The sequence below is a fragment of the Strigops habroptila genome, chromosome 2 (assembly GCF_004027225.2).
Source record: "Strigops habroptila isolate Jane chromosome 2, bStrHab1.2.pri, whole genome shotgun sequence".
Lineage (NCBI taxonomy): Eukaryota > Metazoa > Chordata > Aves > Psittaciformes > Psittacidae > Strigops > Strigops habroptila.
This window is the reverse complement of record NC_044278.2, coordinates 105,455,295-105,471,634: the sequence shown is the minus strand read 5'-3', so window position 1 is coordinate 105,471,634 and position 16,340 is coordinate 105,455,295. Positions and strand designations below refer to the sequence as shown.

At 39.6% G+C, this 16,340-nt stretch overlaps 1 protein-coding gene across 1 annotated transcript; it reads right to left on the bottom strand.

The window, feature by feature from the left end:
- Window positions 1–2,088: 2,088 nt before the first annotated feature.
- Window positions 2,089–16,340, bottom strand: GJA3 (gap junction protein alpha 3). Its single transcript, XM_030477389.1, has 2 exons — window positions 16,259–16,340; window positions 2,089–9,352 (listed from the first exon to the last, which is right to left on the bottom strand). The coding sequence occupies exon 2, from the start codon at window positions 9,333–9,335 to the stop codon at window positions 7,812–7,814; it is 1,524 nt and encodes a 507-aa protein (XP_030333249.1). The 5' UTR covers window positions 9,336–9,352; window positions 16,259–16,340; the 3' UTR covers window positions 2,089–7,811.

The window sequence follows — 16,340 nt, the reverse complement described above, 5'->3', positions numbered from 1 at the left end:
TGCAAAGCAAACATTAAGTTCCTCTGTGAGGCTGGATAGTTCAACCATAATTATCCCTTAGTCTCTGCTCAGAAAACCACAACATTCCTGAAAGCCAAAATCTTTAGAAAGTTTAATCTTCTGCAACTGGGGAGTGAGATGTATGATAGCTGATAACTTTACGCTTTTCCGGTTTAGTTTTCATTTAATTGAGAGGTATAGAAATACAACCTCACGTGGAAAGTAAGGTTTATTTCACTTTACTCCATCTGTTCACCGACTTTGGTGAATCTTGTGCAAACACAGGAAAAATGTATTCCACAGAAAAGTGTATTGTCTTTTTGAGAGCTTGAACTTCTTAAGCCCTTAGTATTTTCAAACATATACTCTAGATAGCACAGGCACTCTTTAAAAAGCCATGTCTCACACTACTTAGAAAAGCAAAGATCTAGACGTTTTAATATATTTTATCATACTTTCATGGGACAAATAAATAACAAGGATGAAGAACTGCAAGTATTCATTTGATTGGGTTTTTTCTCCAGAGACAATCTCTAAAATGACAGAGATCTGGCTGAGGAGAGGCACCCACCACACACAGGTTAGAGTTGGCTATGTCAAGTGGTGCAGACACAGTGAGTCCACACTGCTCTCTGTGACCTTGCTGTTAGCCTGCTTATTCCTGCTCCCTATGGCACTAGGCACTTTAACCACATCTGTAGCCACTGTCACAAGTGCTGAGGGTCACCCTGAAAAACAAAGTATGGTGAAAGCCCACATGTTGAAGATCCTCCTCTAGATACTAAAAATAGTTCTGATAGACCCTGTACTAGGGTGACTCAAAAATAGTGACTCAAAAATACACAGATCACCTATCACGAGAAAAAGAAAAGGAGGTAACTACCCATGGAGGACAACGTTTTGTTGTTATATACCACTAATTTATTTCTAAAAATTAAAAGAACCAAACAACTTACACAATGAAGAACAGCTGGTGCAATCCAACTGTTCTACTAATGCAGTAACAGTACTTAAAGTTACCTGTAATCTGGCATAATATCTAATATCACATACCTGTAAGTGCTAAAATGTGTATTTCCTCAAACACCCTGTTTTCTTGGACTATGACATTCCAGGAATAACACATTCTTCCTAGGCCGTCTTTACGAGAAGACTCTCTCTTCAACTTTATGATATTGGATAAGCATCTGTTTACTCTATTGTCAGCTGAAAATAGACATAAAGATGGTTAGACCTGATGCACATCCAGTTGCCAAAAATGATGGAAATATCATCCCTGCTAAGACCTGACTATCTGACATCTGTTTCCTTGGGAAACAATATATATTCCGATTCCCGCTACCGAGTGGGAAAGCACTGATGAGGTTGGTTAAATCCCATTCTTAGTGCAGTCACAGTGAAAATGCTTGCTAAAGCCCAGCTGATTGTTCCTGTGCCAATGCCCTGAGGACAATAGCAGCAGTACAAGGGTGTGTGGGATGCTCTCATTTGGCTATCAGCACAATTGTACAGAGATTTACTGGAGGAGGTTAGAGAGCTCCCCCCAGCACGCCTCTTCCCATTACCATTAGGCTCTGTGCTGTGCCCTGGCACAGCTGTGGATGAGTGGGGCACACCTTTCACCTCTCCTCCATCGAGCTGCCTTGCTCAATGTGGCAGCAAAGCACCCACACCATCACACAGACCTGCAGAGATCAAGAGTAGAACATCCGTATTTCGTACTCCAGTCAGAAATTCTTTAGGAGGCAGTGGCTGCGAGGTGATGGCAGTGTAGCTGCATCCTGAGGGAGGGAGAGCCCAGTGCACAGCTGCATCTGCACCAGCTGATGCTCTCAGCTCTCTTGGGAGTACTTTGGCTGTTCTTCAAGTTACCAAACTGTGGAACTTTGCAATGAAACATTCATCTAAACAGAAAGTATGTAACATATTCTGGCCATACACATTCTAGTAAAAAGTGCTCTTGGTCAGAGGCAAGTTCTCTTTAGCAATACAGCTGCACTAATTAAAAAAGCCCAGTGACAGAAATGCGTTAGTATTTCAAAAGACCATCTACACAACCATGAAAATTTAATCTAAAAGAGACAATGCTGTGGTACAAAAAGTTTATTTAGTCACAATTTTGTAAACATATGAGGTAAATTTACATTTACATCAACTTGTTTCTTACAGAATTTAATACACAAGGCACTTTGAAGACAGCACTTTTAACTGTTTGCTGTTGTTATTGTTATTACAAGTTCCTGACAGCCCAAAAAACTTGTACTTCTTGTCAGATTCTGTCATGTAAAAGACAAACATCTGGTAAGCACAAGAAAGCTCTCAGTAAGCTTTCTTATGCTTTACAACCCTTTAACTGTGAGAAATGGTGTCAATGGAAATGGGGAATATATTCTGCACCTTAAAATATGTTCACATCTCTTGCATAACTCTTCAAGGACTGAAACTTCTAGAATTTGATTGGCATCTTACAACAAACTTAAAATGCAAATCTACAATTTCTTTTTCACATCAGGGTTTTTTGCTTATGCAAATACTCCCATTATCTTTTATGGTCTTATTTGCAAGAGTAAAAATAACTAACTTGCATGAAATTGTATTTGCAGGCTCAGAACCATGGTTTTGGCTAGAAAGCAAAACATTTATCTTTTGAAAAGTGTTCTACAGTGTAACAGTGCAATGTTTCTCCACAAGTTATTTTGTTTGGAATTTTAAACCAGGCTGTAAATTTAGCACTCAAAGGATATATGTCACAGCTAGTTTTTGTCATTGAATCTCTAAACACACAAGAAAGCATATCAATAATAATGAACCTTAGTTTATTTGGTAATAATTGAGTTCATGATGAAAAGTTATCTTTTTCTATAGTGTGCTCCCTATATATCCAGCTCCCATATTTTAAATACACAGAGAAAACTGATACTATACATCAATGATCAGGTTAAACCACCTTTAATGGTACTGCCTTATGTCTAAAGAGTTCCTGTGTTACAGTAAGACATTTCTCTCTTAGGTTTAATATATTGGCAGAGTCACTCTTTTACTACTTATACAAATGTAAACTTAGAAAACAGTTTATTTTATCCAAATGTGCAATCTGAAATCAAAACCTGAATGTAAACTTCAGAAAATCAAAATTACAAGAGCACACATTCCACAAGAAAAATCAAAGTAAAACGTTTGGAATAAAATAATAATAATAATAAAAACCCCCAGCCTGTTCAAATCCATGGTGTTAGGGTCTGTATTAAACAAAAAGACCAGGGGGCTCAACGCTCTGCTTCTGCAGACTGTTGTCACCTGTGTGAATTTAGTGGAGTACAACAGTTTGTAGCAGCTGAGGAGATGGTCCCATGACTAACCAAAACAGGGCCTAAGTACTGATCTGATTTTTAAAGGTTGCCTTATTTTACTGATCCTATACTTACGTGTTCACACCAGAAAATAATCTCGAGAGCTGCAAAATGTCAGACATTTAATTAGCTCTAAGTGCCTCGATAAACAACAAATATACTGAGCCAAAGCAATCCCTGGTACCACTTTGCACACAACTTACACCAGAAAAAAGCACAGTTCACCTCTTTTTCAGTGCATGCTACCTATTTTCAAGAAATTATGATTTTTCAATGCCAGCATGGACCAACAAATTCAAGGAGCACTTTTTTATCTATGAAAAAACAAAAGATTGGTTTTCATGTTCCACTTTAATAAAGGGGAGGTTCTAGCAGGCTGTCTTCATTTAATCAAAATACAAAAGGAAGAAATGTTGGGGTTTAAACTGTTTAAACTTTGTTTTCGTTTGTGTTAACTGACAGCTGCACTAATTAAAAAAGCCCAGTGGTAGAAAACAGATCAACTATGTCCATGGTCAAGAACCTATGTATTTATGTGTATTTTTTTTACTGTAATCTTGTATCTTTGTAAATTTACTGTATCTTTGTAAAACTATTATGAAAAATGTGCTAATGAAATCAGTGATTTGGAAAATGTTTCATATAATCATGGTGGTTGGAAGGGACCTCTGGAAGTCTAGAATTTGATTGGCATTTGATTGGGCACCTAGCCCAACCCCCTATGCTCCAACCAAGGTCAACTAGTGCCAGTGAGCTGACTAACTCCAAAAAGAGTAGCATATCATACACATGGTAACTTGTTCAAAGAGTATCTTTTTTCAGTTTTCTCCTTTTGTTTTCCATAGCTTACCTTAGCCTTTTTTTTTTTTCTTTAACTACCAGTAAGAGAAGAGTAAAATATGAGTATTTTGTTGGGGTTTTTTTTCAGTTTGCTTAATACCTGACATAATTCTGTTCCGACTTCCACTTCTGCAATAACTTACCTACTGGTCTCATGTATGTGTGTAGGTTTTTTCAGGATTGTGGCTTGAACAGCCGTATGACCAGGCTAAATCAAGCATCATTTGCTACCATTTCCCTCTTTGGAATTAGTTCATGTGAAAGAGTAAACAACTTGGATATTAGCAGATTATTTTTGCCAATAGACTCTGTTCAGCAAGTTATTTGGTGTTTGTACATATTTTCTAGAACTACGGAAGTCTGCATAGTTATGCTTTACTCATAGCATGTTGAATTTAGTGATGATTCATGTGTAAAGTACTCAAAATTGGCCATGCTAATAGGAATTTTTTTTTCAACAAATCTGATTTGAGATGTGATACAGCAGGTAAAAGGGATTAGTAAGCACTAAGGGGGAGTTCTGCTGAAAGAGTTATCTGGGCTTACGTGAAGAAACAATTCCTGGACTCCTAATGAAATTGTAGGTAACAAAAATCTTGACACTGTATAGTTACATGATGGAACTTCAGCTGATAGTAAAAGCACAACCTGTGAGTTGTAGCTTTGCTTTTTTAGACCAGTACTGCCTGGATGCAGAGGCTGCTCTGTCAGATTTCTCTTAAGGTTTTAGTAGAGTTACATTTCTCCCCCCAGGCTTCACCTAACAGGAGAAATTATCTTTTACAGCTTTCCAGTAGTTACTCTGCTTGAAAACACCTGAACTCTCTGCAGGTCTAACCACACATATTAACTTGAAAAGGGCAGACTAGGTATCAGTTGATCCTAAGTTAAACCTGTGTTTGTTATTACTTTTTATATACAACACGGATGCAATCCTGCAGGACACACTTTGTGAGGGTTGTTCTAAAGTAAGGACTGCAAGATTCAGAGCTCCATCAAACAAGTCAGTTTTGCTCTCAGGTGTTGATACAAAAAGCACGTATTCCAGGTGGTCTGGTTTCTATAAATACACTCCAGAGAGACTTTGACTTTATTCCTCAGAAGCATAAAAGAAAGGAAAATATAGCCCATGAATTTTCATGTACTAAAATACAGAGATGCATACTGCATTATCTCAGCAATACTAATTACTTGGCGTTTAGCAAAACTTACAAAACTGCTACCATAGATGCTAGTAAATCTAAAAGTTTTGAGTGTTAAACTGCCTTTGTTTACATCTAGGCCACCTTATCAACTTTAGTCTAATTTCGGCGTAGTTGCATGGATACAATAGAAAGTAGAATTTAACTTGTAGCTTTCTTGCAGAAAGGGTTTTTATGGCTTATAACATAGAAAATTCAAGAGAGCATGCCTGAAGCTGTACACCTAATAGAAAATACTTTATTGTACTACCGTACATTGACTTTTAACGCAGTGTCTGCCCTAAGATGAGTGGCAGCAGAAAGACTTCTCACCTGGTTCACCACAGGCAGGTCAAGGAAGTAATGAGACATCATGGCCAAGAGCTGCAGAACAGTGCTTCTGATCATGAGAAACTACACAGTGTTTACTTGTGTCTACTCAGAAAGCAGTAAAAATATATGTTTAATCTTGAAGATTCTTGGGAATACATTTTAACTGTTGAATAAAATAAACACATTCAGGAAAACATTTAACAGCAGAGATAACTGGCAACTGTAACTACTTGCCACATGGTGACCCTGCTTTGCCCGAGTAAGGACTCCCCTGCCAGGCCAAATGCTTTGAGGATGCAAAGCGTTATCCCAGTGTGTTTGACTGCTCTTCTCCAATTACAGTACTTTCGATTTATAGCAGCAATAGAACTGACTCCGAGCTTCAGTTCTTTTGGATTTTAATTAGAACAGAAGTTGGGCCTAATCCTGCATTCCTTTTGTACCCGAACTCTCCTGAGCCTTAACGGCCATTCAAAATTCTGACTAATATCTGTGAGGGTACTTGTTACAAAGGAATAAAGAACAGAGCCAGCTGTAAGGAAAGCTGCACTTTAGAAAAAAATACCCAGTAGTTTCCTCCACCCATTTTTCAAGGGAAACATAATTTTCAAAAGCAGGATTTTAATGTCTTTATCTAAGGCCTCAAATCTACATTCTTTCTGGCTCCCAAAAAACCATGGGAATGTTAGTTTTGCTTGAATAAGGCCTGCAAGATCCATCCCCAAATCTTGCTCCTTGTTAAATTGAATGGAATTTCTGTGGGTGACTTCAGTGTGATCAGAACAGACCCTTCAGCCACTAGCATGTGATACAGATATTTTAGCCACCTTCTCTGCAATACAATATTGGCTAAATCTTTTTTCACTGACCTGTAAGACACAACAGATTGTTGTTAAAGGAAAGGATAGAACACAACAGGAAATACCGTTGCTTTGGGAATTTTACCATTAGTAAGTTTCCTTCCCCTTACATTTTCTTGTAAAATCAAACTAAAATGATTAAGTACGCAGTCTAGTAATTTTAAACCTACAGATCAAAATTAATTCTCAAAATATTCAAATACTTAAAAATATGCACTCAAGTTTACTTCTAAAAAGCATTTTCCCAACAAACTTAAGCTGATATCTAATAGTCTAAAATGCAGAGCTGTACTTTATCCTATTGTTTGTCCACGGGCAATGTATGGGGCCACAATATATTGAAATCATAATCCTTGCTTTCTGAAGAGAAATTGTTCTGTGTAATAATTTCTGAGATGCGGTTTAAATTCCTGTCCTCCTCTAAGCAATTTCAGAAGTCATCTAAAATTATAATCAAACATGCTCAAACATATTTGTAGGCTTAAAAACATGGTGTGATCATGGTCGGCAAACACTGACTAGAAGGTCAAACTGAACACTTCCTAACAGGTCAAGAGTAAAAAAAAATTATAGAAAGAGGAACCTCAAAAATCTATTACAGGGGTTACCTAAACTCTGCCTGGCCGAGAACCACACTGGCGATTTGCCATGAGCACAAAGGCTTCATTAACTCATGTTGTATGGAAGAGACTGAGCCACCTTTAATATGGAAAGTTGGTCCTTTGAGGTGACAGGTGCCAATAGGCAATATGCCACCCTGATGTTTGCCATAGGGCTATGTGAGATTTAAGAATAAGAAAATAAGTCATTGCATCTGCTCACGTAGAGCTTGTGTGAAAAAGGGTGGAAGTGAAGGCAAGGGCAAGAGGGAGATGACAGGCAGCCACATGGGCGCTAGGGATATTAACATTGTTCTCAGATGAAATTCAGCCTCCGGACACATGACCAGCAACCACTACCACCTCTTATCTGTGCAGGCCTCCCCTATGGCTGCCCTGGGGAGATCTGCCATCGACATGTGAAGGAAAGCGAGATCGGTCCCCTGGCCCGCAGGCTGTGCTTTGGTCCCCCCTGACCTATTAGAAAATGTTCATACTTTTTCCCACTACAACTCACAGGGTGCAAAAACAGCAAGCGTCAAAGTTTGAAGCCCAGGCCGTCCCACCACGTGAGGCCTGGCTGCCCCGGGCAGCTCCCCTGCCCTCTCCGCCTTCCACCGCCCGCTCCTCGGAGCAGAGGCGACCGCACTACACGGCCAGGTCGTCTGACCTGGCTCTGCAGCTGCTAGACTTACTGGCCCTGCTCAAGCGCCGCGTGTCTACGAGCAGCGGTGGCTCATGCATCTCCACGGTGGTGCAGGCGGGCGAGACGGGCCGCTCCTCCGACAGCTCCTCCTCACCCTCCACATCCCATTTGCTGCCGCTTGCCCCGCTCAGGCTAGTGCTGCTGCCACTGTTGGCTGCAGCAATGGGCGGCCCCACTGGGAGTGGGAGTAGCTGCTCCAGTGGCTCCTCCTGCTCGGGAAGGGGATGCCGGACACTGCTGGGCGGAGAGGATTCTGCTGAGCTGGAGGGTGCCTTCCCCTGCTGCTCAGCTGCCATGTTGATCCAATTCTGCTCTGCCACCAGGGCATGACTGTTGCTGTTGAAGTAGTTGATGATGGCTGGTGTCGGTGTGGGGATGGGGGTTGGGATGGTGACGGGGGTGGAGATGGGTGTGGGGGTCACAGCGCGGTGCCTCTCCTCAGGAACTGGTGGAGCAACAGGGTAGCTAGCCACAGAGGTCGTGTTGGAGGGGGGCCGTGGTCGTGGAGCAGCCGCAGCATAGCAGGGTGCCATGGTCACCGGGGCCAGCAATGGTGTGACAGCGCGGGTGTCAGGCAGAACAGGGGTGGGCACGACAGTCGTTACCACTACGGGTGGTGCTGGTGGTGGCAGGGCAACAGGTTTGGGCTCCCCTGTTACCATGACTGGTGTCATTGTTGCAACAGGCATCTCAAGGCTGTACCGGCTTGTCATGCCCTGCTTAAGCTTCTTCCACCCCAAGTGATATATCTCAAGCATGTTCAGCAGCAGGGAGACAGAGGCCACCACTAACATGAAGATGATGAAGATGGTCTTCTCAGTGGGTCTTGAGATGAAGCAGTCCACAGTGTGTGGGCAAGGTGAGCGGCTGCACTGGTAGACTGGCTTTAGCTCAAAGCCATATAGGAAGTACTGGCCCACAATGAAGCCCACCTCAAACAGCGTCTTGAAAATGATGTTGAAGACATAGGTACGGAGCAGGGCACCTCCCATACGGATTCTACCACGTTCATCACGGATCGGGAGCTTCTCCTTCCCCCTTTTGCCAAGAGGATCCTTGAAGCTATTGCCTCCTCCACCACCACTGCCAGACACTGGGTGGTTGCTGTCTTTGACGTTTCCCTTCTTTTTCAGCTCTTCCTTCTCTTTCCTCTTCTCCTCCATTCGTACAATGTGCAGCACATGGCCCAGGTAGATGAGGGTTGGAGTGGAGACAAAAATGATCTGCAGCACCCAGAAGCGGATGTGAGAAATGGGGAAGGCTTTGTCATAACAAACATTTTCACAACCGGGTTGCTGAGTGTTGCATGTAAAGTCCGACTGCTCGTCTCCCCAGACCTCCTCAGCAGCAGCCCCCAGCACCAGTATCCTGAAGATAAACAGTACCGTCAGCCAAACCTTGCCAATAACCGTGGAGTGCTCCTGCGCATTCTCTAACAGTCTCCCCAAAAAGCTCCAGTCACCCATTGTTTCAGATTTATAACCTACAATAAGAACATTAGAGCAATTAGAGCAATGTTAAAAAATCTTACAGTTGCACAATGCGGGGGGAGAACAGATTGATCCTTGACAAATGACATTTAAGTGCACTTCCTTCTGTAGACTACTGCACACTTACGTTCAGAACAACATAGCCCTGTAACCATGCAGCCATGGGTTTTGGTGAGCACAGAAGTGGGACATTTAGTGCTTACACCAGGCTGGTACAGGTTTATATATATAATATATACACCAGGCAAGAAAGATTCATAACTAGAATTTCTACAAGATCCAAATATTTTTAAAACATTATTTCTATTTCCTCCACCTGAGATGCCTCTAACTGTTCTTGCCTATTTTTAGAAAAGAGTGTGTAGAAATCAGTTCACTTAAACAGAATATTCCTACTAGTACTCTATGGTTAATATAACTGCACTTGTATTAGAGTGTGATACAAAGTTTGCCTAACTCTAAACATTTTATTGTTATCAGGACTTACTTACTCCAGCATTCAGGAAGTTAATAATGTCCAAGTCTCTGCTATTTTCACACTGTACAAACACAGAAAAATAATTACTCAAAGCCTATGGAATTTACAATTTAATTCTGGAATGTGTACACCACCAACAAGCATGTTCTCAAAGCCTAGTCAAGTTTGAGTTTGTTGATTTCTAAAAAGAAAGAATTATTTGAGTAACCTGAAATATTGGGAAGAATCAGAAATTCTGAGAGGAATGGTGGAAAGGTTTCTATGGCATTTTCCTTACTATCCTGCCAGCTGGTGTTACTGAACCACCTGTATTGCAACATTATTAAAAAAAAAAAAGGCACTTCAGAAAGTGTGCACAGAGATTTTCTTAGAAATACAAAATTACACCCTATAACCATCATTCTGTGACAACTGGTGTATATATTCTCTGTAGTTTCCACCAATTCATGTATGATGGGCTTCCTACGTCCAATTCTAGGCAGTGACAGATCTTCTGATTTGGAAAGGCTTAAAGTACAAGATCAGATTTCTCACAAGTTATCTTCAATTGAGAAACAAGCTGTTATCTGCTGGTGTCACTTCTGCTATCCTTGGCCTGTTCCTAATTGGAATATATGTAAGAATATTGGAATATATGTAAGAAGTACATTTTGTTCTTCTAATGAACACACCTATATTTTATATGTCAACCTTCAACTGAAAACAAAATGCAAAACTTTACTTTCAGCTAATTTCAATACCTTCAGAAATACTTACATAATAATTATCATTCAGATATAACAATTTGCATGGAAAAAACCCCACTATCGGAAAAGACTAATTATCCTCTTGTTTAAAAATGTCCAAATATTTTATAAATATCACTGAATTACACTTTACTCTTTTAATTTTTATACTTATACTCTTGTCCAAACACCCGTGTGTCTTACAACTCCCAAGAAAAGACATTCATCATTACAGGTAGGAATTTACCACTGAGAAAATGTACTATTCTTGGTGTTATATTTACTGTGATTTCCAACAATGATGTCACTTGTTTTCCAGAAGAAGCATTTCCAAAGTCTGTACTGAACTTCTGTCAGGCTTTTAGTTAATGTAATTAAAGAAATTAAAGTTATTTAAGGTACTTTTTTTAATAACTTGATTTTACTATGAGGCAATGAAGTACCTCTAACTGCAGAATAGCATACTGCCACACAAAAGGACACAACACACCCATTCGTATTTTGCATTTTTGTAAATCCTGGAATACTAATTCACTTTTTATCCCCACAAAGTTGATTCAACAAAAACTCTCCCTAAAAAATAGATCTTTGATATTCTACAAAACCACATTCCCTTTAATTTAACTAAATTGTTTTTCCAGCAGAGCACAGTGAACTGCAGATGATAACAATGAAATGTCAATTTTGTGTAGTAATGTCTCTGGTCCTAAAACATTTTTAAATATTTTTTTTAAAAATCTATTCAGATTTTTTTGAAGAATGCATCTTTTTTGATCCTCTCAAAATAGTAGCCCAAAACTGAATAAATTTTGTTAGAATTTATATATTTAATATATTTAATTTATTCATATGATTTTAAAATGTAATCCTCAATCTTAAGTTCATGAAGTTTACAATATTTTGGAAGATGAAGTAATTTTAATCTTGAGCAGTATTAATTTTTAAAGGAATAATGAATTAATTTTTTATCTTTTTTACTAAAACCATTTGAAGATACACTCAGTTTAGTTCCATCTTTGGACAGAACTAAACTGCCATTTGGGAATGTTCTCATTTTGAGTAGCAAAATGTAGGAAGAGCAAAATGAATAATGTGATATTTGATGGATTAAAGTAGTTTAGCATAACACTAAGTTCAGTATTTCATTTCTCTTCTATCCTTAGCACTATTCTGTGCCTCAGTTCAGTTCTCTCTGCCTCGCTCTTTGTTTTCTATCCAGATCAAGCAAAATAGGCAGCTCAGATAATAAGTAGTCAAAGCTGTGGCTTGTTCTTTTGTTACTAATAATAGAAAGTTTATTAATCAGCAAAAGTTAGCACATTAAATCTTCTTTAATTCATTAATTATGGTCCATTTTCAGATTAGCCTTGCAGCCAATGGCACAGAGGCCACACACTGTTCTTTATAAAGACAGATGGTTCCTTCTATTGTTCAAAAAAATTAAGTTAATCTCCCCTCATGAAAATTATAACCCCTGCACTGTAAGGTGACTAGAGATAGCAATCTTCTTTTTCCTAGATGCACATTTTAGCATATCTCTTACTTAGATCACCAAATGATGACTACAACAAAAGTAGGAATTTTTTGTGCTTTTCTGAAGAACTATCTAGTGATTAGTGGAAAAAAACCAACAACTTGTAAAAAGTAAAGATGACAAATAATACCATCTAATTTATTCTCGATCATTTTTCACTCACTAATACTACTTAAGATTTTTTTTCTTCTTACTACAGGTCAACATTGCCCAGGCTGAGATAATTCAGGACACTAAAGATGTGACACGATGCATTTCTTAAAGTCTGCACTTAAAAAAAGCTATTCTAATACTTAAATGGATTTAAAATTTTATTTCTGTATATCAGAGAGAGTGTGCAAATTGACCCTGTACACAAAGAGATGTGTTTAAACAGTGAGCAAATACTTCACAGCATCTTAAGCACACAGAGGTGAACTGCAGCAGTCATTGCCTTCACTACCAGTGTGTATTACCCACGATACATAAATACAGGAAGGACATAATTTCCAAGGGCAATACAAAGATACGTATCTCTGTTGGTTGGAGGGTTCTCAGAAATCCAGGTCCTGTATTTTTCTTCAGTGTCAATAAGTTTTCCAAGCAAATTTTCTTTAAGCCAACATAACTCATCCAAAAATCACATCAAGAATTTTAAAGGGTTGCCTTGATACAAATAATGATTAAAAGACATAAAATGAAACCAGGGGGCTCACAGAGCTCACAGAATATTTGAGTTGTCACCATTAAGTTCAACAATAAAATACCCAAATCTAAGTTTAAACAGCCACAACTCAGTATTTTAGCTGAGAACAACTCCGAGCTTTTGTAGTATGACATAAACTTCAATTGTACAGTACTACTCTCAGTGCTGCTCAAATGCAGAGCAAGGCAACTGTTAAACCCTAATCCTACATAAGGATTGTGAAGGGAAAGATTTTCTTTTGCTGTGCTTGGAAAAAATGCAGATAAGGATTGAAACATCTTTATCTGTATTTCATGACATTCATGCAAAAATACCCATTAGGTAAGACAAAGAATCTGTCTCAGAAAGCAATCTAATTCACTGCTATGAAAAGCAAGGATTTCACGAGCCCTGGGATCATTTAATAAGAACTGGGAGTCATACATTGTTTATGTCGCTCAGAAAATCATTCCTCTGAGATAAATATTGAAAAATGGGCAGTTCATACAAACTGGCATGGCATTCTGTTTAAGAATCAATGCTGTGCTATTAATCACTAAGTTTAATACATGTACAAATACACTTTGTGGATGGTGTGTTTGTGTGTGATGCCATATAGATCCCTCTACAGGAGAAAAATAATTATCATGTGGCATCTATGAATTTGCCAGTTATTATTTCTATTTCTGATGACATCACTGAAGAGGTTCATCATGATGTATCAAGTATGTGAAATATGTTATTTTAAGTATTTACAATTTTACTTCTACGTGTACATGTTTATGTATTTATAGACACATATGTACACACATAAATAACTATACAGCTATGTTACACACATTACCAAATTATGATACCTGGTGTATTTATGATTTTATTATACTAGTATATCTAAAAAATATTGCTTAGCAATTACTTAGAAATGTAACAGATGTCCTTATCTGAATAGGATTTCTTAAATTCAATCCACATTTTCTTTCATTTCTTGTGACAGTCTAAAATATTGGGATTTAGGTTTTTATCTCCAAAATTATCTAGATTTTATAAACCAGTTGAAAGAGAAAACAACTTGCCATATTTCCTTTGTTTTTACACTAAACAATCAGGCATCTCTGATAGTGGTAGTGTAAAAACTACCACGTTTTTAACTGCTAACTTAAATCTGATAAAAGCAGTCACTCTGCACAGCCTGCAGCATGACCATGTCATTCCAGACAAACTGCCAGATATGCAGGGACAGAATGAGCTACTATAATTTCCAGTGGAACTTAATGGTATTTGGTCATGTACATATATATGAAACACAATGGTGGGTGTTCCGTAAGTTGCAAATGAGTTTTCATAATTCCCTTCATAAACTTGTTTAAATGAGGACTTGAAAAATACCCTTCTTCTTGCTTATAGTGTCATACTTTCCAACACATCTATTATCACTTTCATTGTATTTTAATCATTTGTTAAAAATTAATTCCTTAGCTGAACTTGTTATTACCTTAAACTTACTTTACTGCTATGGATCCTCCTCCTTAAACCCCAGGCAAAACTTCACTTCTTCTTGGCTTCACTTACCTCTGAGTGAAAGTTTGGCCTGAGTAAAGGAAAAGTGCAAGGAGTGCAGGGCTGAGGCCAGGAGAGCTACACCCCACCTGTAAAGTCCCTTGCTCTGATTTGCTACTTGCAGGAGAAAAACAGGCACAAAAAGTAAACCCTCTTCTCCCCCAGAATACTCAAATGCCATCTTAGAGCTCTACATTGGAATCAAAAGACAGTAACTTACCAATAAAACTCTGAAATGTGTGAAGGGTGTGGAGCTATCAGGGGACTATGGAATAGCCGTCGAACATGAGGGTAACAGTCCCTACATCCCGAGTGAGTAAAGCATGAATGAGACAGATCTGTCAGGTGCCCACATACGATGAGCCACACCGATCTAAAAACTGCACAGTCCGGAGTGTCCCGCCCCCCAGCCCAGATATACAAAGGAGAGAAGAGACTTTCTGGCATTCAAAGACTCAAGACCCTTTTTCACTGCAGAGAAGCAGGTACCCCAAGAGACAAGTATCAGTCTGAGGGGACTTCAGGCAAGTTACAGTAACTGCAAGGGAGACAGTGCTATATACTCTGTTCAAACTTCTTAAAGTCTATTTTTGTCATATGGAAACCATTTAGATCTTTTTCTAGTTTAATTCTAACATGCTCCAGTAGGATTTTCCCTTTTAATTTCCCTTAAAGGGAAACCAGTAGCTCTGGCTACTCAGTTCAATTCCTTCTTCATTATCTATGCCAGTGTCTTAAAGACCTAGCACTCACTCAAGATATCTAATAACATCCTAGGCTTCTGTGATTTTTTCAGACACTAGTTGCTTGATACTCTTTTTGCCTACATGTAAAAAAAAACAACCAACCAAAAAAAAACCAACAAAAAAAAAAACAACAACACCAACAAAAAAAACCCTCCAAAAAAAAAAAAAACCACACAAACAAAAAAACCAAAAAAACCCAAAAAAACCCAAACAAACAAAAAAAACCAAACAAACAAAAAAAAGGCAAAAGCAAACCAAGCAAAAAACTCAAACGATAAACAAAACAACTTTTCTTGATTATAACACTGGCAAACTTTCACTTAATCAAGCTGCAAATATCTTCCAAAGGATATTTATTAATCTCAAATTCTTTCCAACCCTTGTGAGTCGTAAGTGAACAAGTGAGTAACTGGCACAGTTTTGGTAACTCTCAGACCACAGATGTGACCAGAGAGGTCAGTGCAGGGAGGCCGCCTCTCTATCAGGAGAAAGTTTGTAAGGGCCAGGTAACTCAGTGCTCACCCTGAGAAACCCCAGAACCATCTTGGGTAACATCAGTGAACTCCACCGCTCTCTGTGAATGAGGGCCCACTTACAGGGCCAGCAGCAATTCTGGCTCTGCTTCTTATTTAGAATTTAACTTTACCCTGAGTAGAAAACTGTCTTGAAATGCACATCAGTGTTTGAATGCTAGTGGCAACCCTTAAGGAAGAAGTTAACATGCCCCTACACACGCACACTTCGGTGGGCAATGCCCACAGCAATCACAGACATAAATGATATCTGGTGCTTCTCCCTCCGCTGCATTTTCTGAGGTATTTTGTGACGTTTGGACACTTTTCACTGCCACGCTAGGCTCAGTTATCAGTCCCCTCTGCGAGCACCGCTGCCTGCAGACGGTTCCCTCGGTGGGGCAAGAACAGCGAACACTCTCACCAGGAGGTATTTAAAGTAGTAGAGCCCTTTCCACTACTCCTCCTCAGCACAATGCGCAGAACTCGGGCTTGCCCTGCCCTTCTGGAGCCCAGCCCAGGGCCGAGAGGCACGGCAAGCGGGCAGAGGCCCCAGGCCGGCTCCCGCCGCCCGTCCCCAGCGCAGGCTCCAGGTCTGCCCGCGGCCACGTCCCCTCCGGCGGAGCCCCCGCGGGCTGCGGGCCTGCCCGCCGAGCGGCACAGCCCAGGCTTGCTCTACTTACGCTTTGCAGGAGCAAGGCTATTTTAAGTAGCAAAAGATTAACTCGTTCAGAAGAGTCCGGACAGTGTTGGCGCATAGCTGTT

Bases quoted from the DNA above. Each gene is read 5' to 3' on its own strand.
- GJA3 (XM_030477389.1), bottom strand. From the start codon at position 9,335: ATGGGTGACTGGAGCTTTTTGGGGAGACTGTTAGAGAATGCGCAGGAG.